At 41.4% G+C, this 24,722-nt stretch overlaps 2 protein-coding genes across 8 annotated transcripts in view; one reads left to right on the forward strand and one right to left on the reverse strand.

Moving 5' to 3' along the window:
- LOC141431261 (uncharacterized) overlaps positions 1 to 18,536 on the forward strand; it is a 34,905-nt gene extending 16,369 nt beyond the window's left edge. For 4 of the 7 annotated variants that reach the window (XM_074092363.1, XM_074092367.1, XM_074092366.1 and 1 more), the window contains exons 3-9: positions 6,574 to 6,802; positions 7,268 to 7,445; positions 8,256 to 10,029; positions 10,106 to 10,207; positions 11,081 to 11,197; positions 11,276 to 12,482; positions 14,661 to 18,536. In XM_074092363.1, the coding sequence (XP_073948464.1) occupies positions 6,574 to 6,802; positions 7,268 to 7,445; positions 8,256 to 10,029; positions 10,106 to 10,207; positions 11,081 to 11,197; positions 11,276 to 12,482; positions 14,661 to 14,713 (3,660 nt within the window). In that variant the 3' untranslated portion in view covers positions 14,714 to 18,536. The remainder of the gene's footprint in view (positions 1 to 6,573; positions 6,803 to 7,267; positions 7,446 to 8,255; positions 10,030 to 10,105; positions 10,208 to 11,080; positions 11,198 to 11,275; positions 12,483 to 14,660) is intronic. The other 3 variants (XM_074092369.1, XM_074092364.1, XM_074092368.1) reach the window with 3 other exon arrangements.
- A 1,478-nt stretch (positions 18,537 to 20,014) lies between these two features.
- The window catches only part of Osbp (oxysterol binding protein), a 38,940-nt gene continuing 34,232 nt past the window's right edge, over positions 20,015 to 24,722 (reverse strand). The window contains exons 13-15 of the mRNA XM_074092370.1: positions 24,478 to 24,620; positions 22,261 to 22,393; positions 20,015 to 22,097 (exon numbers count right to left, since the gene is read on the reverse strand). Coding sequence (XP_073948471.1) covers positions 21,876 to 22,097; positions 22,261 to 22,393; positions 24,478 to 24,620 — 498 coding nt within the window. The 3' untranslated portion in view covers positions 20,015 to 21,875. The remainder of the gene's footprint in view (positions 22,098 to 22,260; positions 22,394 to 24,477; positions 24,621 to 24,722) is intronic.

The raw sequence follows: 24,722 nt of genomic DNA on the forward strand, positions 1-24,722 counted from the left end.
TTGAAAACCGGGCTTCGTCATCTTTAAGTATTTAAGTTGATTGCGAAGTTCATTAAAATAACGTGCTTTATAGATCCTGACAATATAATTAGTGATTAAACGAACTTACCTGTAAGTGAAGTTCGATCACAATTATATGATCGACTTCCTTCGAAGCAATTAGGTTACAATTTGTAGCTGGTATCCCACGCTATAGCCTTGCACGGACATTTAAAAGGAAGATAAAAAAAACTATTGATCTGGCAACACTATCCATCGTCTTGTCCGGTCTGATGCCATATTTCTCTCATTCAGTATGGAGTGCTGAATTATTATTATTTATTTTTTGGGTATTGGGTTCTTTTTTACTATAATAGAGAGGGTGGGTTATTAGTAATTGCTTCGAAGGAAGTCGATCATATAATTGTAATCGAACTTCACTTACAGGTAAGTTCGTTTAATCACTAATTATATTTCTCGACTTCCTTCTTCGCCATTAGGTTTACAATTTGTAGGATGTTCAGAGTTTTAATTAGAATGCAATTACAATAACAAAATAAATAGAAGCATGATCAGTTTAGATTACTTTTATTCGTATTTGTTCTACATTATAATATCATTCTTTCAATATAAAAAGAAGAGAAAAAAAATTCAAAAACGTAATCATGGGTATGTATGAGACATAGTAAGTTAGGACTTAATTATTACATAAAAGAATAAGTCTAGCGAACTGGTTCGGATCATTTACTATCTCCTTATTATAAAACTTTGCGAAAACTGACGATGCCTCACTGCAGCCGGCAGTTTTCTTATAGGTCTCAATATTGACCCCAAGTCTGTTGGCAGTGGAAGTGGCCGCGTGGCGAGCGCTGTGCGCGCTGACCACGCTTGTATCAATGCCACTGCTTTGAAGGGTTTCTTTTACCCAGTGGCTCAAGCGTTGACAAGAATTTTTTTAAAATGGAGACGGGCAAGGCAACTAATGAAAAGAAAGATTTGGTTTATTTGTCGTAAACGTTTTGTTTTTTCCATGTAACACACTAGGCTCCTGGCTGGGCAAATCTCAGGCCTTTCATCAAAGAAAGGGAGTTTGAGCACAGGTCGTGAAGAATTAACCCTTGACGTTTTTATCAAATCTGGGATTTTTATAATATTCTCCTCACTACCATATACATGTACAGTCGCGGCCCACTAATTAAGAACAGCCTTACTATTATATATACTTTTTATAAAACTGCTAAGTTGTATTTTAATATTGAAATTTTTATTTATATTGTTTAACTATTACTTAATTTAAGTATATATGAAGTTGATTAAAAGAAGTTTTAACAGCAAAAAAAATATAGATAATAATAAAAAAAGACATTTGAAATTAACTTATCCCATGACATAGAAAAATAATCTGGCACACTAATTAAGCACGGAAACGAAAACACATGAATAACAAAGGACATTGCTGAAGTTATGTTAATATTTGCTAGGGTATCCCTTATTCTGAAGCCGTGGTGGCCTAGTGGTTCGACCTATTGCCTCTCAAGCAGAGGGTCGTGGGTTCGAACCCCGGCTCGCACCTCTGAGTTTTTCGAAATTCATGTGCGGAATTATATTTGAAATTTACCACGAGCTTTGCAGTGAAGGAAAACATCGTGAGGAAACCTGCACAAACCTGCGAAGCGATTCAATGGTGCGTGCGAAGTTCCCAATCCGCACTGGGCCCGCGTGGGAACTATGGCCCAAGCCCTCTTGTTCTCAGAGTAGGCCTGTGCCCAGCAGTGGGACGTATATAGGCTGGGATGATGAAAAAAAAATCCCTTATTCTGTAGCACTGCTAGACATCTTTTCCTCATAGACTCCACTAGGGCTCTGCATCTTTCTACAGGTATAGATCTCCATGCTTCAAGTGTCGCCTCATAAAGTTCGTTTACATTTCTAATATTTTCATTGGCTAGAAAAAAAAATTGACGTCGTTCCAAAGGTTCTCTGTAGGGTTGAGATCTGGACTGCAGGAGGGCGAAGTCATTACAGAAACAGAATTACGATGGAACCAGTCCTTTACAGATTACGCAGTGTGTTTGGGGTCGTCTTGTTGAAATTCCCAAACAATTGGTAAATTTTCTTCAGCGTATGGCATTATGGTGCTCTCCAAAATGTCTCTGTACACATGATCAGTCATAATACCGTCAATTCGCACCAATGGTCCCACGCCATGCCAAGAAAAACAACCCCATAATTTAATATTCCCTCCGCCATATTTCACTGTTACAGTAGTGTACTTGGGATTAAATGCCGTATTTGGTGGTCGGCGTACGTAGATATGAGCGTCAGATCCTATTCTATTTATTTTAGTTTCATCAGACCATAACACGTGCTTCCACTGAGTCAAAATCCAGTCTTTGTGTTCTTTTGCAAATTTAACCCTTGCAGCTCTGTTTTTCTTGTTGACTAATAGTTTCTTGCGAGCTATCCTACCAAATAAATTCGCTTCGTTCAATCGTTTCCTTATAATAGTACAAGCTGCCAGACCAGATTGTTCTAACAAAAGTATTTTGCTAGTACCTGTATTCATGATAAATCTTTAAGTAACATTCATTATTTTTATTGTGCTTAAATTTGCAAATTATAGTTGTCTGTTCTGTATCGAGTTATGTAAATGTGTTTGTCCTAAATTAGTGGGCCACGACTGTATGTTATTCAACGAAAGGGTTTGAACCCTGTGAGCAGTTACCAATGCCAACAAAGTAACAGTTTTTCTTTAGCCATTTTTGTGCTAAATAGGTTAGAACCACATTGGGGTTCCATGTTAAACTACCTCTATACTTTGGAGCAGTGAGTCTTAGTCTATACACGCCCTTCATGAACCGTTGTATTTTAGGGTCGCTTACAATAGAACCTAAGTGATAAAGCTGATTTATATGAATTAATTGTACCATATTTTGCACCTTTATCGAAGGTTATGGTTAAAAAATCTATAATCGTAACAACTGACGAACTGAAATAATCACACTTGTTCTTATTGCAAAATTCTATCCATCATCAAATGCAAACATCGTACTGCTTATATAATTGTGTTCTCTGCAAGCGATGCTAACATGATATCTACGGACCTACCTAGATGACATTGATTGTTTTAATAGCGCTTGCCGGATAATTTGACGGCAACCAGGATAAGTCTTGTGTAGACTGTGGGCTGATCTGAAAGGAGATGACAAAAGATTTATATTGGGCCCGAAATGTAGGGATTCAGAAATCGACAACTTTTTAAGCAAAGGGAACCAAGGTTGTGTCGGCCAATATGGCACGACTACTATACCTTCGGCTTCATCGGATATAATTTTTTGTAACATTTTTAATATTACTGAAAATGGTGGAAAGGCGTAAAAGAACATTTTTGACCACGAAATTGTAGGTAAACGCATCAAAACCCATGCGTCAGGATGGTTCTTCCACGAAATATATACGGTACACTTTGTATTTGCGCGACTAGCAAATAAGTCGATATCCGCTATGCCGAAGTGATTGTCAATTTTTTGGTACGCAATGTCACTCAACTCCCATTCAGTGTCGGTAAACTTTTTTCGCGATTTCATAAATAACAGCTTCGTAATTGTCTTTGGTATTTATATAAGAGGCAAAAACCGTTATTTTTCGCCTTTCGCACCAGTCTCATATTTCGCGAGATATTATATTATTGAAATGTTGATACTTTATACTACCCATCCTATTAATGCATGATATTGCCATAATATTATCAATTCTCAGCAAGATTTCGCAATCGTACATTTTTTCGGCAAATATTTTTAATGCGAAAAAAGCTGCTTTTAGCTCTGCATTAATATGTGAATTGACTTCATCTTGTTTCCGAAAACCCGAGGCTTCTTCTCCATTGCAGAAGGCGCCCCAACCGCTCCTCCCAGATGCATCGGAAAATATTTCTTTCTTGAAATCATTAAACCAAAATGAATTGTAACTATTAATGATGTTATCTAAGCACCAAGTTAAGTCACTCTTTAAATTTTTCGGAATATTTCTTTTTTGTTCAAAATCATCATTATTCAATAGACAGATATTAATAGCGTTCTAACTGCTTGGGTACAAGAAAAACACTTGAAAGGAATTCGTCTTTAGTGTGAGAACATTCTGATGGCATAATTAAGTAAAGACTGTGTACTTAATGGTACAAAAATCGACATGTTCTTGTTTGGATTTAGGGTGCACAACTGGTATACTGTAATCAACGGGGGTAGTCACAAAAATAATCTAGTAACCTTGTATCCAGGTTAGAATAACAGGATCGTCAGTAACGAGCCGCCAGTAAATTCTTGAGACGAGCGCAGTGTCGTACCTCTGGTTCTAGCGCCGCGTGCTAAACGGTTTGGTCGGTTTTTATTTTTGTTAAAATTATTTTTATTAATAACATTAAAATTTGTCGCCTGCTTTAAATCGGTTGCGGAGCGTTTGATAGACTTAGCGGATTTTACATTCTCGGAAACATTGCTACCAAACAAAAATGTATCTCTATTTGTTTCCAAGTGTTTCCTTTATGTCGCTATTAATGGCTGACATTGCAAAGCCTCGCCGAGTTCTCGTGTTGCTGTGGTGACTATCGCACAAAATGCGACAAGCATCACTGAGAGGTTTAAGAATATTTGTCGTTGCCGTCTTCTTATTAATAATTACTTCTATCGCCTGAGAGAGGGCAGCTAATGCGATGCCAATTTGATTTTGTTTTGCGATTGCGAACGAAGAAGCATCTCGCTTGACCATAGCATCTGACAGAGCCGCCTTCACCTCGGGGTTTAGGACTGGTGCGAGCAAAAGGTCACAGTTAGTGGGGATTAAGTATTCCTTCATTAATTTATCTATAACTTCCTTAGGAAGGCCTTTAGCTAATATTTCTTGCCACCTCGATGCTATATCTTTATGAATAGCTTTCCCTAAAACGTTCTCGGGCAAAATTTTCTTATTTTTCTTTTATTGCCGTATTTGAATCACTTTTTCGTTTTCTTTTCGCCATTGGCGAGATCGAAAAATAAGAACAATTTTTAAAATATGAAGGTAGTTTTTCTTACTACCGGACACGTGCGAAGGCTGCAGCTGCAGCACGGAAAAACAGAATGAGAGAAATATGGCAGCACACCGGACAAGACGATGGATAGTGTTGCCAGATCAATAGTTTTATTTACCCTTCCTTTTAAATGTCCGTGCAAGTTACAAATTGTAAACCTAATTGCGAAGAAGGAAGTCGAGAAATATAATTTAATTTTGTGTTAAACTAGTCTGTTATCTTGGTAATAAAAACTACTTTAGCAAACGCTGAGGTTACGAAAGGTTAAGGTGGTTATCACGCTATTTTAGCTAAATGCGTTGGCTAGCGTACACGGCGGCTTAACTTGTTATTGTGCAAGTGCTTCGTTATCTATATCTTTTCGGTTAGCTCGGGTACGGTGACATTTGCTTTTTTCCATTCCACGCCATGAATGTTTCAGGCCAATATTTTATAAAAAACATACTTGTCTTGAAAGCACAAAAAAATATATATCTCCAAGTAGCTTCAAATATTTCGTAATAATAAACACAAATCACTTAAAAATATAATATTTTGTTGTAAAACATAATAATAACAATAATAATTCCTTTTATTGCAGGCACACCCATAAATTTCAAAAGAAAAGAAAGTAATATTAATCTAGTAGTACATACGTCATTAAACAAAAGTTTTCATCACACTTGCTCGTCAATAATGTTATTCCATGCCTGTATACTAAATGACAGTGGGCCCAATTGTTCCCGTGGGAATTATGGATTTGCGTACCTATCGTTTTTCTTCTCAAGGGAGTTAATTACGTCTTTAGTTTTAAACAGTAAGTAGGTACGTCATTTCAGACTAAAAAGGTTTCAAGTCAGCCAACGTTTTATTTACATTTTTTAAACTTAGCTGTAGCCCAATTTACATCATAAAAAATTTCCACGTTTCATGAAACTTCATTTTTTTGTATATTTTTAAATATCAAATTGTTTTGCAATAATTTTAGTACCTAAATATTTTTTAGCAAATTGGAATAAATCTGGCCGTAAGACCATTAAAATTGTAAACAAAAAACAGTTCTTAGCATTATCTATGGTAGACGACTCAAAAAAGTGTCAATCAGGGGGCTACTAAGAAATTCGAAAATCGAAGTTCGTATCGCTTTGCTGATGCTAATATTATTTAATACGAGAGTGAGAGGGACGGTACGATACGATACGAACTTCGATTTTCGAATTTTGTAGTAGCCCCCTGTATTGGCGGGTATTCACTATTTTATTCAGTTGTTTTCTTAGCGTCCTTCTTTTGCCGAGCTGTTAAGTGACACAAAATAATTTAACTTTTTGCATTTTTTTCCTCTTAAATATGTATGTGATGAAAATCATTGTGTGTATCACGGGATTCACGGGCCGTAAGGGGATTACAAACTCGTCATTATAAGCCGGCGTAAAGGCGTCGGGCTTCTAATAGGCTCTCGTTAGTAATCCCCTTCTTACGCCCCTTAATGCACAATGTACTATTCCCCAAGTTGCAGATCTGTACGCGCGTGGTGGGGCGTGTGTTTTCAGGAGCTCCTCGAGGAAGTGGAGCAGGACGAGCAGGCGTGCGAGGCGGCGGCGCGGCTGCCGGGGCGGGTGCGGCGCGCGGCCCGCGGCCGGCGCGCGCTCGCGCACTCCAACAGCCTGCAGGACCTCGTGGCCGCGCTGGCCGCAGAGCCCGCGCCGCGCCGCCGCCACCACGCGCCCGTCTCCGCGCGCGCGCTGCACGGCGGGAGCCTGCCCTCCGGCGTCGACACATGTAACTAACTACCAGTGTTTACAGCGCCCCGCCCCGCGGCATACAACGCTTTAATATTAGATCCAACAGTTAAATTGAAATTCCGGGATTTTACTAAAATCCCGTATTCACAAATTTACGTCGTGGACTTTATTGGCGTTGCATTATAAAAACAGTGGCAAATTTCATGACTCTTATCTTAACCCACTGGTTGAAATTTCAAGATTTTATTTTATCCCTATCCCGTGGAAATGTCGGGATAAAAAGTAGCCTATGTGTTATTCCAGATGTCCAGCTATCTACATACAAAATTTCATCAAAAATACGTCCAGCCGTTTTAGCTTGACACACACACGCACACAAGCACACTTTTATTACTTTTAAAGTGCGTTCATAATTTTTTACCTAGTTTCTGCACGTTACAGCGGCCTGTAGCTCAAGTAAAGTAAAATTGATCAAACCGCATGGTATTGCTTATTGTTCCAGCGTTCCTTCTGAGCGAAGAGCCGATGCGGGGCGCCGGCGGGGCCACCCTAGGCGCGGGCGCGGGCGCGGAGTACGTGGCGACGGTGCGCTGCGTGAACCCGTCGCCGCTGGCCGAGCGCCGCGTCTCGGCCTCCGACGCCGGAGCGCACCCGCCCATCGACACTGACAACACCGCCAGGTACGCTTCATTGCTAGCCGCAGCCGTCTCTAAGGCCTCAGGCCGTGTTGACTAACACGGTGACGTTCGCGATCGCATTCACCATCTCTTTCTACCCTCGTCTTATATGATGTGACAGAAAAAAGGGCAAACGAATCGCAAGATTCCAATAATGTTATGCCGGGTCTCCACTGAGCGAGCGGAGTAAGCGCATGTGGCATGATTTTGTTAGACACAGGGCTTAAATTCGCACCGAAAATGGCTGCCGCGCGAGGCTGCTCGCTCAGTGGAGACCCGGCTTTAGACTATAAGGTTTCAGTTCTCTGTTAACTGTTTTTCCAGGCCCGGCCTATTTTAGACATAGGTAACTAGTGAGTTTAGGAAGAGTTTATTTCATCTATTAAAACACGGGGTTAAAATATTTAATATCATGTTATAACATGTAGTAACACAGCTCACATGAACTTTACGCCTCTAGAAATTCAAGCATATTTTCTTAAAGCTGTATAAATTGATGTATTAAAATGCCATAACTTAGTATTTGTTTTCCGTAAGAGTTTCAGTTTAAAGTTACACTCGAACTGCGATCAAAACTAAAAGTCGAAATTCAATGTCAATAAATCGTTCTAAAATTCTAACCGCAAGCACAAAGAGTGGCAGTGGATCGACGCGGAAACCGAATTTATAATCGGCAAAAGCTCCATTTGTATTTGCCCCGGCCGATTTCAGCGGATAAATACGACTCGTTATCACTTCCGCGTCGCTTTCGATACCGCATCTGTGTGCTGGCTGGTTGAAGAAACCGTTGTCTGAGCTTAGCGTCCCCCGCAGACGGAGCAAACCGGCGTTCCCGATGACGTACACGGCGCGCGCCACGCTGGAGATCGGCAGCGGCAGCGTGGGCTCGGGCCGCGCGGTCACCACCACCACCGCCTCCAACCAGGTGCGTACCCCCCCCACTCTCGGCCGCCGCGAAGGTAAGCGACCACCACCGCGCGGCCCGCACCACACTCCGACCAAGGAGAAGACGCATTGGGATGACAGCGAATACATCGACAAGTGGTATCGAGGGCTCGGCGTGTACGGCTCGCCGCCCGAACAGATCAGCCCCGCCGTTGTGATCGGCAATCATAACAGCCAGCGACAGACCGATCCTTACTCCAACCTGCTTCACGACTCCGGTCAATCGGAGATAGGTCTGGCCGATCGAAGCCCGATCAGAATCAACCCTGAAGCTATTGCCTTAAACGCACCTCACCCTAAATTAATAAGTAAACGGCACATTCCCGTAGTTGTTAGAGAACGCGATGTTTCCGTTGATACGGAGCACTCCGAAGTTAACATTGGCCATGACGACGAAATCAATGTACTAGCTAATAAAAATGTTATTGATAATGAAGATGTGATCGCTAGAAAGAAGTATCGCGAACGAGTTGGCAAAGGCTTAGTGGTCCCGACATTATCGTCTTATAATCCCAAAAACGTCAGAAGTATGACGATAGGCAAGCCTTTGCCCCACGCGGCAACTTCTGATAATCGTAATCAAAATTCTAGTATCAGTCGAGCCGCTGAAGATAAATCAGTTAAAGATAAACACTATAGTAAATCGCGTAATCGAAATTCTAATGTCGATACCGTCACTGATAACACTGCAGCTATAAAGTCCAACAATAAACAAGTTCCAAGCGAACATAGTAAAATTTACCACCGCACTGCCCGCAAACAAAACAGGCCACCGCCATCAAATAATCCAGTAAAATCTAATCCTAATCATAATGTGCCAACTAAATACAAAAATCTTGATGAAGACTCAAAAGATACTAAAGACACACCGGTAACTCATATGGAGCCTCAGATTGAATCAAAGACAGAGACTGACACAGAACTTGTTGAAATGGTGTCACTAAGGAGACCATCTAACACTGATCACTCAAACGAATTCTCGCTGTTCATCGCCAACCAACAGAGATTACTTCAAGCTATAGAAACCAACATTGGTAAAGAAGAAATTGTAAATAATGAAGAAAAAATAAATAAAGAAGTAATAGATTGTATGAACATTGAACCACCGGAAGCTAAAAATAATCGACCGCGAATTATGGAGTCGAAGAATATTGAAATTTCTTTTTCTGAGACCAAACACCCTCTCGAAGATGTCACCCTGATGGACTGTTCTGATGACAGAGAGTCCGATAATCCGGGCATAGAGCTCGCCGAAATTAAGCGAACAGTCGAAATAAAAGTGTCCGAGGAAAAGCTTCGTTCGGCCGAGGTCCCCAGTGACGCTTCCATTTTCCTAACACTTTACAAACGCTTGCTCGCCACTCCACATAACATAGATAATACCGTTGTAGACGTTAAGAGCGCTGGCGACGCCAAGCCCGTGCTAGCGGGGCTCGACAGCGGCACGGGGAAGCTTCCTAAGAAGAAGAAGGACAAAATAACCTCGCGCCTGTCTAGAAAGCCACACAACGAGAACTCTACGAAGAAGAAAGATATCATTAGAAATGCGCTTAAAAAGCTTTTTTTTGATAACATAACGCAAAGTGATAGTTCAAACAAATTAACTGGCAAAGCCGTGGTTACCGCGAGCACGAGCAAGCAGGTAGGCTATTGTCGCGCTTTAGTGTCAATACGATGTCGAAGGTAGGTTGGTTGCTGATTGTTGCGTATGTCCGCAGGTCGATTCCGCTATACCGTTTAGTTGCATCACGACGCCGGAGGTCGTGGCCAGCTGCACCACCACCGCGTCTGCGCAAGCGGCTGCTCCCCTCGACACCAAGGTGATTACTATTCCGCCCTGCTTCCACATTTTTCACTACGCCATTTACACACTTCCGATAACTCCTAAACTTATTTGCCATCGGATGCAGTCGAAGAATTAAATTTTCCTTACTTGTGAACTTTGAGCTCGCCTTCTTCATCCGTCTACTACGGCCTCCTTAGATCACAGGTCATATTGTCTAGCGCACTCGAAATGACTATCGTCTGCACCATTTCTTTCTGTCAAACGTTATGCTGAGATAGAAAGTGATGGTAAATGCTATCGTTCCCGCATGCGTATTGATAATACGACGGCAGGAAAACTTCAGGGCATTAGTTTATTCTTTTACCCTGTGGTGGTAGGCTTTGCAACGTTGAATTTAACTCAGATTTCGGTTCTTCTACAAACGTTGCTTGCCCATCAAATATTCACTAAACAATTTTTTTGGGTAATTTTGGTTCTTCTGCGTAAATTCTTTTATTAGGTTAAAAATGTCATAATCCACTCCACGGCGCGCCATGTTGTTCAATTTGGGCTTTTCCATTAGCATATAATTAGATTAGATCTATACCAATATGTTCAGAGCCGAAAGATATTTAATCATTCAGTTGGTAGTAAAGCGAGAAGTGTGTAAATGGTATGTATACGTAGATTTATCACGCTTTGCGTCGTATGTCAACCCCTCCACTTATGAAAAAAAATGTTGTTTCTTGACGGTCTCGTGTGGTTTAGTTTGATCATTCTTCGATTATATCTCTCTAAAATAACTGTCATATGGCTACTGCGAATGAATATTTATCAATTCATCATCCGTCTGGTTTATCTCACGCAATGCGATTGTTATTAAAAAAACAATATGTTCCTGTTTTAAACGTAACGGTGTGCACTCAAGATGGGTCGCGGCGCGCTGACGAGCAGCTTGTCGAGCCACGGCGGGCCGCTGCCGCGCGCCGGGCCCGCCTTCAGCGCCGCCGCCGCCGTCGCCGTCGCCGCCGCCGAGGAGTTCAAGGTGCGCCCCGCGTCTCGGCTCGCCGCGCCCCGCGTCGCCGAGCAGAGACGCTTCACGCCTCCCTCTTCGCTGTTACAGAAGTCGCTGGACGAGAACGGCAACTCCGTGCAGGGCTTCAGCTCGCCCCAGTCCGGCTCTAGTCAACAGAAGAAGCAGCGGAGAAAAAAGTCTTCCAAGAATGAGACCGTGATCAAGTCGCACCACATCGACGGGTACCAGGGCAACAAGGACATCAACGAGGTGCTGCGCTTCATCGAGAGCGCGGAGCCCGAGCGCGCGGAGCGGCCCTCCAAGCGCCACGACGACAAGAAGAAGCGCTCCGCCGAGCGGCGCAAGGACAAGCCGCCGCGCGCCTCCAGCCTGGACGGGCTGCGCGCGCCCGCGCCGCCCGCGCGCCCCGCGCGCCCCGCGCGCCCCGCCGCCGCGCCCGCCAAGCCCGAGCGCCGCTCCTGGGGCGACGACGCGCGCGACTACTTCCGCGACCCCGAGCCCGACGCGCTCGAGCTGACCGACTTCCAGACGGTGACCAAGAAGCGCAAGCCGCGCCGCCGCGCCGACCACGAGCCGCGCGACCGCCCGCGCCCGCAGGACGCCGCCGCCGACCCCGACCCCGACCCCGACCCGCCCTCGCCCGACCGCAGCAACGACTCCAACGACGACATGGACTCTGTGCACTCGCTGCCCGCGCTGCCGTCGCGCCGCGCGCCGCCGCCCGCCCCCGCCCCCGCGCCCGCGCCCGCGCCCGCCCCCGCGCCCGTCAGCTACGCCGACATCGCGCGCACGCGCCACAACAACATCCCCGACCTCATCGAGTCCTGCAACTACTACGGCGAGGGCGAGGAGCCGCCGCCGGCCGCGCCCGGCGACGCGCTCGCGTACCCCGCGCTGGAGGCGCGTCGGCGGCCGCTGAAGCCGGCGGCCCCCTCGGCCGCGCGGCGCGCCGGCAAGCCGCAGGAGCCCGACGAGCCGCCGCCGCCCGCGCCCGACGTGGTGGCCGACCGCCGCCCGCCCGTCATCCTGCTGGACGCGCCGGCGCGCGCGCGCGACCTGGACGGCGTAACCTTCGGCTTCGACGTGAACGAGCAGCTGCTGGGCGGCGCGCGGCGGCCGCGCTGCGACCTGGTGCGTGACGCGGCCGCGGCCGAGCCGGCGCCCGCGCCGCCCGCGCAGCCGCCCGCGCCCGCGCCCGCGCCCGCGTCCCGCGCGCCGCCGCTGCGCTACGTGCCGCCCGCGCCGCCCGAGGACACACACCACCTGCACCAGATCATTGACTACGTCGGCACAGGTCCGTTTTTCTGCTCCTTTTTATTAGACTTCTAAAGAAAGGAGGAGATTATGAATTTGTTCGATTTTGTTTATGTTTGTTTCTCAGAGCTGCATCATTTATGAACCGATTTGAAAAATACCGATACAGGATCGGATGATTGTATCTTGAGGAGATCGAGAAACTCTTTACATAGACCTAAAGTGATTTGGGTGTATTTGAATTAACTTGCATCCTGTAAAATCGCCATTTGGTAAAATTAAACTGATGAGAAGGACCACAGTTGATGTCGGAACGAATCAGTAACGAGTATTTTACGGATTGCAATTTGATTGCTTTACACAGGAAGTCGCTAAGCAATTTATGCTCATTCTAATGGACGAAAGACAATGGTCATTTGACATAACATAATTTTCGGTGAAAAGATTGATTTAAAAAAATATATATGATCGTGTAATTTACACATTGATTTAGGTTAGGTTTATTTTAAATACCAATCCTATAAAGATGACAATCTGGGAAAATTGCATTATATTATATCAAATGACCATTACGTATTTATTCCATTATTATTTTTAAACTATCCCCACCCTAATACACATTGATGTGAAGTTTAACTGATGGTGAAGCGCCTTGGACAATTTCTCTAAATCGGGAAAGCAATATTTTGTAAAAGATAACGAGTAGTTAACATTGATGTTTATTATTGTAACGTAAATTACAACACTAAACACCCAGAAAAGAATATAAAATAAAAATGAAATCAACTCCAAGAAATCACGAATATAACTTTCTACTGATCTGTTTGCAGTCTGTGCCCCAGCACGAGCAGAATATATGATATCGCACATGAAATAAAAAACTGTCGTAACTCAGTACCGTCTGGAAAATTTTGATATTTAGGCAAGTAGTAGGCCAATATAAATGGTATATTCTGAGAAAAAAATCTAGAGGTCACTACTTCACAACCACATAAAAATAGTAGATTGTACAACAAGAGCATGAAACGAGGCATTTTACCCGAGGCGTTTATATAGCCACCCAAGCCGGTACGGCGAAGGTGGATAGACACGTCGAGGGGAAAATGGGTTTAATGCTCGAGTTTTACACTCTGATTCAGAGGAAATGAAATAGCAACTGTGGAAACAATTGTTCACTCACTAGGTACCTTTTATTTTTCATGCATTGCTATATAATTATAAATTTTTAGTTTTATTGATTTGATTGATTTTTAGTTTCATATAAAATAAAAATTAATAAAAAAAATATATAGAAACTTTTTTTGTTTGTGGTTGTTGACACCTGATTACCTTGGTCTTAGACGAAGCATGCACTAGAGCATAAAAAGTCATTTTATGTCGCCTAAGTCCAGCATAAACACGAACTTTACGAGCATGAGAAGTGAAAAAGTCATTTAGTGTAAAATCTAAATAAATATAGGTAAATTTAGTGTAAGTAAAATCTTCGTCTAAGACCAAGGCAATCAGGTGTCAACAGCCACAAACAAAAAAGTTTTCTACATTTAATTTTTATAATTTTTAACTAGTATTAAACTAAAAATCAATCAAAATAGATCAATAAAACTAAAAATTTGTAATGCGTGAACAATAAAAGGTACATAATAAGTGAACAATTGTTTTCACTGTTGCTATTTAATTTCCTCGCCATCGAAGTGAAAAGCAGAGTGTAAAACTCGAGCATTAAACTCATTTTCCCCTCGACGTGCTATCCACTCTCGCCGTTTCGGCTCGGGTGGCTATATATGAACGTCTCGGGTAAAATGGCCCGTTTTATGCTCTTGTTGTACTATCTACTATTTATTTGGTCTTTTCTTTTCCTTTTTATTTTATATGATATTGATAACTACTAACTACTATTAGTTTTTTGGGTGGCGATGCAAATCTATATAAAGAACATCATTTCAAAATTTGAAGCAAATCGCTTGAATACATTCCAAAAAAAAAATACATTAAAAAAAACGATTAAAAGGCAAAAATAATAAGTTGATGTTGCTATTGATTAGAAATTAAATTAGATGTTTTGTAGAAGAATCTATGAAAATGAAACTAAAAATTGTGTTTTGTCTTAAACTTTCTGACGGTAGTGTAATTAAATTAATTTTGTGCTAAAAATCTTTATTTTTGCGTACTGACTTGACACGTTATATTCGTATTAATTGTTATGTATTTTTATCCACAGCGTGGGAAGAGGTGGTGCGGTGCGGCGGCAAGGTGCGCTACTTCAGTGAGTGAGCGGCGCGCGCGCGGGCCCTCGCGCCTCGTGACCGATCATAAATGCGCTTAATCTGATATTTTTAAATATTCCATTTGGAAGTAGTGCGCGTCCGCAACGAACACATTATATTAAGTGAAAAATAAGTGATGACAGTGTAAAATGTGCAGCCAAAGGTTTGAAACCTTAGTCAATGTGTGGGACTGCACTCGGATTACGCGAGGTTTGTACCGAGGTAATACGAGCGTATCTTAAGTGTTTTCGCTGTGATTAAAAAGGACTATTTTCGCTTGTAAATAAGAAGTGGACGAAGTATATTCTGGGCATTTACTGCATATGTTTTGCACCTGAAATTTTAATGTGAACCGATTCGTTGATAACGTCGCTTCGGGTGGATTGATTAGTGGACTGACGAATATATTGATAGTGATAGGAGATTGTTGTTCGGGACCCCTAGTTTTGATAGACTGATGTTATGGCTAGCTGCCCGCGACGCCGCGCAGACGCGCCGGGCCCGCTCGGCCCGTGTTCGGCCGTACGAGGCGTGTGATTTGTTTCTGTTCATGTTTATTGTGCTTGGTTTTGTTATATAATCACAAATATTTGGTACATTTTCTCTAATTAGCCACTGTATAACTCGCGACAGTCTGATTTGTTATGTATTTTTAAGTTTCACCATTTTAAATTGTAAATAAAATGAAGATCTTATAAGGTGTATCTGTAGCCATATAAACTAAAATGGTTCTTATGTGGTATAATAACAATCCTAATTAAAAATGTATTTACGAATGTGGAAGTTAACCTTATTATTTTGTTTGAAGGTAATGACCAAACTGTGTGTTAATCTAATGTTGTACATAGATGATTGTCATTTAATTGGTACGCAAGTTCGCACATTTGTCGCATTTACGTTAAGAATAAAAGATTAGCTTGCATTTGCATCAGCATCGTACGTAGTTGACACTGATCCAAATGTGCTAAGATAAAAAGAATGCCTTCAGTTTTACTTATAATAGATGGTAAATAATCATTTTACGTTTGTTCCTATAGGATTATTGCCGCAGGGTTATTGTATTAAGCGTCCCTCGCTTGATGAGCCTCCTCAAAAGTCCTTTTGCTTGAAGCTGATGATTAATCTGAATAATTCAGATAGCGCTGTGCAGCTAGATCATAAAGAAATACTTTCTAGTAACATAATATAAATTGTATTAGTTTCTAAAACGCTATTCAGTTTTTGACAAACTTAGTATTTTCTTTCCACAAAGCGCTAATAGTATAAAAGTCGTGCTTACTGCTATGAGTATATGTATACGTTTAAATGAAAGGCATAACCATAATATAATAACTCTGCGGCGCCTCTACGATTAAGTAAGGTTATCACACGTTAAAGCCGAATTCCATGAATGTACTAATTCTCTCGTGAATTAATCGAAAAACATGTGACTACTTCATGTTCATGAGTAGAATGTTTGGCCTTTGTGTAATATCAGCAAATAGTCCTATCAATGTAACAAACAAATAGCCACAACTACAACATACCTATTGTAAATAAGACGTGGTTTATGTCCATTCATTTTATCGTGGTATAAGTTCTAATAACACTTTGTTGAGATTGATTATCTTTGTACTGAAAGGACGCTCATATCAAAGGTTTAGAAATATTATTTATTATTTCTTTCCCTTGTAAAATATGTAAATATATGTGCAGAAAATATTGGAATACGCTTAGTGCATATTAGATGTTGTAGAAAACAGATCTCTGGGTTAAAGTTGCGACAATATTGACACCCACATCCGGCACTGCACTATAGTCAGCGGGATATCTCGTGACACCCCTCAAGGCCGCAATCTGCCAAATTTGTCGATTTCAATTATCTTGGTCATGCATGGTCATCTTTGTCACCTAAAATATAGTGACTTCCAACTCTCTTATGGCACGAAGTGGATTTGGCGAAGGGCGCTACGGGTTGCGGGGTACGAACAGTAGCAGTGTTCTCGAAACGTCAGTCATCTATGAGTATGGATGCAGACGAGCTAGCTGCCGAGTGCAGCTGCTCGGCGTTACTATTCGCTTGTATCTCTTGCTATGCCAGTATGTGAGTACTAGTACTAGCACGCGAGTCCTTACATTTTAAAGCTTGTTCTACGCAAAATGCCTCGAGATCTTTATACATTAATTTACTGCGGTGTAAAGGAAGAATGGACGAGCTAAATTGAATAATTTCGGAGCTGAAAATAAATGTAATTATTTTTTTTAGGAATTGGAGTGATACAAAATTACAAATACTTAGGAAAGCTATTTGGCGATGTGTAAATGTATAAATTAATGTTGCGATGTAAGTCTGCGAGTGTCTCTTTGCCCGAATCGAGAACTTAAGTTTCCAAAGACAATCTCATATTTTGATTTTTAAATGTACCAACCATAATGGGCATAGTTATAATTATTTTTTGTATTTTACTTCATTCAGGCAAAGAGACAATTGATCTGTATCATAATATCTATCAATACGAGGAATTATTTATCTGCTTTTTACATCTAACTCTTTATTTCTTTATTTTTACTCTGCTCGTGCCGCTGTAACCCTTTGTAATAAAAGAAGCTCGCCATTACTTTTTGTAATCATGTCTAGTTCTAAAGAACTACTCAGCCACGGAGCTTACATTAGTAATATTATAATCACCCGCAACGCAAGCCTCTTTGGCCAGTTGCTATGGGACTGATTAAATAAGATGTGAAGCATTTTCTGATTCTTATCCGTAACATCTGCCTCTGGATCAGTTATCCTTTTTCACCGTATTCCTGGACTGCGTGTAAATGCGAAATACCAAATCATTAGCCCCCTGTATTGTATTAAACGTATATTATAAAGGATGCTTAGTATAATATCTAAGCCCGAGCAGATAATTTACATGAAGTAAATTTATGTTTACTTATTTTTTATATTATTGAGTATGATGATAAACATACGATTAAAACTTTTTTTTATCACTAATGTATGGATATTATTTTCATTTTTTACGTCTTAAGAGTAAACGTATACTGTATGTATACCATATTTGTACTAATGATCAAATGAATCTGTTGCAATCTGGCCCTATCTAAACTTCAAACATCTAAATCCTAGGTTGACCGGATCAAAGAACACAGAATTGATCCAGTCACAAGTCCCATATGGCCAAAGGCCAAAATCCGCATACGTGTATATCCAAAGACGTCAAGTCCCCAAAAAGGCAATTTATCATTAACTCTATTAAACAGATGGCAAAACCAAAGAGCATATAACCACTACGTTTTAGGCAAAACCTTAACCACGTCTACTATCCTTACAGATGCCGGCAAAGTTGTTGAGTAATGAGATTAATGAGCTTGAATGCGCAAAAGCGAATTTACAGACTCATGTCTGTGGTATTTAGATAGGAACCTGCATGTCCAAACCTAACCTCACACTAAAGAAGTTTGCTGGCATTTGAACTGGCTTATTATTACTTTCAGCCTAGTACTCTTCTTACTTAACCTACTTTGCTAAACTGGTAGCCTAAACAAATAATCTTAAAAAATAAATCGATAGAATGTGAGACTCTTACGTTTATGATAATTGACTAATTTGGTCAAATACAAATTATGTAACGAATGCCTTTTTCCTTTTTTGTTCGAACGGGCCAGATACGTATTCATATCGGCAGTGAATCCAAAATTGCACCTATCAACACGAGCAGAGCAAAATTGAAGATGATTATTAACTGTAAAAGATTTGTTTATATAAACGGTAATGTAACCAGCTGCAATTTACAGTTATGTACTTTTTCACTGTTTCCGTTTTCTTAATAAAAATGTTGAAAATATTTAAAAACTTTTATTTATGTAATAGTTACCTCTAGACCGAGGGATCAGAAAAGCCCGGACTGTGCGACCTCGTAATTAAATAATTCGTATACTGTACGTGAATTAAAAGGATAATGGCCGGTTTACATTATTCCACTAAAATCGTGCCAGTAATACATTGCGGGGTCACAATCCAAACGAGTTGCACAAGATTGATCGAGCACCGCAATGTCATCCTACTGGAACGGTTACTGGAATAATGTGGACCGGGTAGCTAGCTACTATTCTTGTAATCTGTGGAACCGGGCATAAAGGAAGGGGATACGAATTATCAGCAGGCCTACTACGAAACTCGCAAATCGAAGTTCGTATCGCATCGTCCCTTTCACTCGCGTATTAAATGACATAAGCGGCAGCGGGACGGCAACATACGAAGTTCGAGTTTTGCACTTCGTGGTATAGGGCCAGGGCGTGTAGTTTTGATTGCACATTCGCCAATGTACAGTCACCTAACCCCCATACATTAACTAAGACTTAGTTTACTAAGTAATTATATATTTTTTAATGTTATTCTGATTTATAATAAACAGTTTAATTATTTTTTTACCTGCATCTATTTCTAGGACCGGTAGGACGTTTCAGATATTTTTGCACGCTTTGCTGTGGCAGATATACTGAGCGGCAAAAAATCTGGCCCTCAAATGTATGCATTCTGAATTTTTGTATGAAGGCTGGGCCAAGTTTCGTGCGAGCGTGCAAAATTATCTGACACGTCCTACCGGTCCTAGAAGTAGAGCCGTGTCTGATATTTATGCACGCTTTGTTGTGTCAGATATTGGTGCTGGTGACTGTACGTCCCTACATAACTACACTTCTATATAAGTAAAGACAACATGAAAATAATATATTGTTTTGATTGCATTAGAGCGGATTGTAGAGGGAGTTGTGTATCCAAAATTAGAGGACCGCATTCTGTGAATAGTTTTGAAGGACAATTTTGTCCAATGTACATTGCATTTGAGCATTAGCTTAACACCTTCCCTGTCCGGGTGCTCCCAATAATGGGGTATTGAAGCTTTTTTTCAGGAGTCTGCTTCCACTGGGTTCATAACTTCAAATGGTCTCCAAAGTGGAAGCACACGTGGACCTGTGACTTTGTCAGATCGTTTTGTATGCGGACAGTGAACATGTTAAATGGCTACAAAATTGTCCTTCAATGATTCAGTAGAATCGACATATATTTATTTAAATGTGTGGTGCACACACTTGTTTTCTTTTAACAAATTTTTTATTTAACTTGCAATTTTTTTTTATCAAATCTCATGAATATTCATTTTAACCCACTTCCAGTGGTCAGTTTGACTTGAAATTTGGTATACATATATATGATGACGTTGCAAGTACAGTCAGAAAAAAAGTAAGTTTTAAAAATGAAATTTTTAACAGGAACTTATTCTCAAAAAGGTTGGTGACCACTTCATTAGACATCAAAACAATCTTGCGACATTATATATTTTATTTTATAATCAACATGATACAGATGTTATGGCTTTGTATTCAAATATCATTCTATTATAATAAAAATATTAACAAATTATTTTACATCCACTTGACAATGTACAATTTGTAATAGATCTTACAAAATATCCTCTATCATTACGAGGTGGTGTCGCGAGCACCCACCCTTAGTCACGATTCATTGGGAAACTGGGTCATACCGTGATATTAACTCGTTCGTTTAACACTTACAAAGATATCGCTCCCCTTTATCGAGGCATTAAGGACAGTTCTACGACTCCTTTTTTTGTCGCCATCTCTAATTTTAATGCCCAACACATACAATACAAATGCATTCAAACTATTTAGTTGCGCAGGAGCAGCGTGACAAAGCTTCTCTTGTGAAAAGCGCCCAGACGTATCATTACTACTATAGCTACCTAAATGTGTTATTGGATCGTAAGATAAAAGTTTGAGGAATCGCCCGAAAACGAAATAGGGGAAGTAGTTGAAGACATCAAAACCACACGGTGTAAATCTGACCTTACAATACAATAACTCTTATAAACAGTCTTCATGAATATCAACATGCGAACGATGTATTCATATTTTAATATTATAATACTACAAAGCACTTGCGATTTTCTTTAAGGATTAGTCAATGAATCAATATCATTTTAGTAAAATCACATTAAAAACATGTGAGGAGATTTCGTTGTTTGTTAAAATGCGCGGCCAGAACTTCTCGCGTCGTAGTAAAAGTAGCATTGTTCATGAGATAAAAACTTGTTAGGCCTTAGCAGTCTGCGGATATTAGGTAAGTCGTAACATTGGTAACAGGTAATTTTGGTACAAATGCCAAAATGCATAGAATGTTGAGATGTAACACTGTCAAAAAGTACAAAATGTTTGTGCCACCAGGTCAATTTGTCTGAACTATTACTCAAAATGTTTCCAAGGCAGCTTTCACTATGGTCCAGATGTCTTTGTGTCTAGAAGTTTTCAGGACAGAATACTCTGGGGCCAAAATGTACAAAACGCTATTGACTAAATATTTTGTCGTTCGTCCCTACAAACATGTTGACATTAATATACTTTTTGACCGTTGAACATTTTGATAATGAGGCTTTTCGAACCATTTAGACATTTGTACCAAAATGATCTGTTATCGTAACATTTATAAATTATGTACATTATTTGGAATTAAATCAACAAAAATTTCGACACACAACAATAAATAAAAAACAACCACAAAAATGTTATGGAATGAGAGTTATTTTTTTAATTCGAAACGAATACGCAGCGAGTGCGTTCGCTCTTCTTCTCGATTTTTTTGACAGTTTAAGATTTAATTATTAAGTTAAAAGAGACACTCACAGACAAATGCAAAAATATGAAATTTGTTTACAGTAAAAAGTATAGAAATGAAATGGAAGTTCATACGTAGCACAAGTCTGTATCGTTCATTTAGCACTTTCAATCTCACAGAGTAAGTTAGCTTAAGACAAATGGGATGGAGTTAAAATTCGACAATTACTTTACATAGCGATCCCGTTTTAGTACAACCCGTCGAGCAGATATTCGCTCTTCGGCCGCCACAGGCCGCAGAGGTTCTCCAGCGGAGGGTCAACAGAAGCTATTTGTGAATCTAAAAACCGTCTAAAACAAAAGTGGTGGAACATTCACTATTACGCACTCGCGCGACGGTCGTCCGAAGCTACACCCGCTCCGAGCGCTCTAAAAACGGCCACTGCTAGCGTTCGGCGAGTCGACGGTGCGCGAAGGCAAATAACGATGCAAACGTGCGGTCACACTGAATAATTTACAGTCGGTGTCGCCGGGGCGGGGCGCGGGCACCGGCGCTAGAAAATGTCTGGGCACTGCGACCAGTCCTGCTGCTGCTTGCACTGCCAGTAGGTGTCGTTGTAGAGGTGTCGCAGGTGGCTCTCGCCGGGCGCGGCCGCCTCGCGGCTGAACCAGAGCGGGCGCGGCGCGCGCGGCGCCGGCGTCCCTCGCGCCGCCGCCGCCTCCGTCGCCGCCTCCAGTGCGCGCCGCGCGTCGCGCTGTTTCTCCTCCAGCCGCAACTGGACAACAAATATGACACCGAAAATACAAACTGAGACATGGATGCACAGAAAAACCAGAAAGAGACCAGCGCTGGAAATCCTGTGTCAAACAGTCATGCCTGTTAACATCTACAGTAACGGATTCACGGTGCAGCACCTTGTTCTGTCAAATGATCATTACCTTTTCAGCATTGGCCTCGTCCCAGAGCCCCTCCTCCATGAGCCGCTGGTCGGGGCGCAGGCGCGAGTCAGTCGGCGCCACGCCTTGCTCCATCTCGTTCAGCTGCGCCGCCAGCAGAGTGAAGTTGTACCATCTGGATACGATAACAAAATATACATCACAGCTTATGAGAGTGATTTAACTGGCCGTAAGTGTATGGTTGTTCTTTATTTAAAATGGTTTCACATTCACCGGTCATTAATTTTTAAAAATTGATCAAGAGCGAGTCGGACTCGTACATGAAGGGTTCCGTAAACAGTTCAGTACAATTTTTTCTTAAAATTCTTCTAATATAAGTTTTTTTTGCTGACTGTACTTTATGCCCCGGTCACCCGCTAGCTTTATCATCAGATCAACTCCATGTTATAATAATATTGCATTGTCATTGGATTTATACATGCATGTAAAATTTCAGCTCAATCGGTTGAAGATTCCACACCAAATTTGAGTTAAAAGATTCCACCCGAGCAAACATAGTTACATTAGGTACACTGCAAATAAATATAATGCTTGTAATAAGTTTTTCTTAAAAATGTCATTTTTAATACAAGCTTTTTTTGCCGAATGTACTTTTTGTTGACTGTACTTGCACTGTCGTCTAAACTACATATCTGTACCAAATTTCAAGTCGGTACTATTAATTATTGAGGAGTTCCCTCCTGTAGAGACGATCCTGGCAGGACCACCAAGATGTCACTACTAGATTATTGTATTTTCACCAAATTTACATAAGTATGCAAAATTTCAAGTCGATCGGACCACTGGAAGTGGGTAAAATTTAGCTTCCATGATTTGACCCAAACAAACAATAATTAATAAATAAATAAACAAACATGGCAAGCTAAAGAAAAGCTTCTAAAAATATCGCCGAAATGTAAGCACTTGTGCAAGTATTTCGAATAAAAAACAATTTGTATTCTCATCCTCTTTCGTTCTGGCTGTTTGCTTCTGAAGCCATTGCCCGCAACTTGCCGAGCGCGGCTAAAAAAATATATTGACAGATCTCGGTTCATTCGCGGGAAAATCGGCGGACTTCGTATGTTGTGTAATTAAATAATAAGAAGCTCGACTAGTAAGAATAAATTTTAAACTGTATTTTAAACCTTGTAAATAGTGTTAAATACTTAGTATGATTTTTTAGTGTAAAAAACAATAGGTAAACATAGTGATTATACGGTGTGGATTTGGCGAGCGCTTTATCAAAGTTGCTGGCTTCATTGAGGTTTGTGGTTCATAAATTGCTTTATTAATTTTGCACAAAAACGAATAAACCACACAAACAGACAGTCACTATATTATACTATCGAAGCTTTTATAAAACATCATTAAAATCGCAAACTTAAAGGTAAATATTCAAACGACATAGCTACCCCTTGCTAGGCGACTCGGTCGCCTTAGCAACGGCTAATAACGCCTAGCAACCAAAAATTGCTGAGAAAAACACGCGTCTTGTATGACGACCCCCTTTAATTTGTAACTTTATTTTATTTTTAGTATTTGTTGTTATAGCGGCCACAGTAATACATTCTTCTTCTTCATTCGGCTTCTGAGATAGAGCCCTGTGACAGACGGACAGACAGACAGACAGACAGACAGCGGAGTCTCAGTAATAGGGTCCCGTTGGCACCCTTTGGGTACGGAACCCTAAAAAGCGTTCTTCCGTAAACATACACGTCCAGACTTCTATTGCGATATCAAGTAGAGGACCGTGGCCTCAAACCCTCGCTCACTCGCCTGAATTTTACGAGAGGTTATGTGCGAAACTACATTTCAAATTCATTACGATCTTTAGCGCTCCTACGCAATAAGCGGTTAGCGGCGGCGGATTAGTGCACCGTCTTTTTCTCAAACGATGCTTTGAAGAGGGAAAGCGCGAGAAAATGCGCGTCTAGCCGCAACAGTACGTTATTGCATTTATGGTGAAGGAAAATGCATGTACCATCGCGAACCGAAATCGTCGAGTCACTCGCATAGTTCATAATTTAAGCAAGTTATACATACTTGCAGTAAATATCATTAATAAAGCAGAATAGCGTAACACGGCCAAATTAAGAACAGTAGCAAGTGGTTCCACAATCTCCATTCACGACTGTACCTACGAAGCAACTTGATGGTGTCCATGATATTCTGAATCCAGTCATGGTCCGCGCGGGAAGCCCTCTCGTTCTGTGCACTCACTTGTCGGAGTCTGGCGGCGCGTCGATGCGCTGCCAGGCGACGGTGAACTTGCCGGTCTTACAGACGGCGTTGTCGGGCGACGCGCTCGTGACCGGCGCCACCTCCACGCGGCTGTCCCAGTGCCCTTGCAGCACGTAGCGCGGCTGCAACAAACACATCACAGATAACATAAAATTACTATCCTACTAATATTGAAAACTATGGGGCATAGTAAAAGAGAACAAGTAGGTCCACACCGACCCTTT

This window comes from Choristoneura fumiferana, chromosome 9 (assembly GCF_025370935.1).
Source record: "Choristoneura fumiferana chromosome 9, NRCan_CFum_1, whole genome shotgun sequence".
In the NCBI taxonomy this organism is placed as follows: Eukaryota; Metazoa; Arthropoda; class Insecta; order Lepidoptera; family Tortricidae; genus Choristoneura; species Choristoneura fumiferana.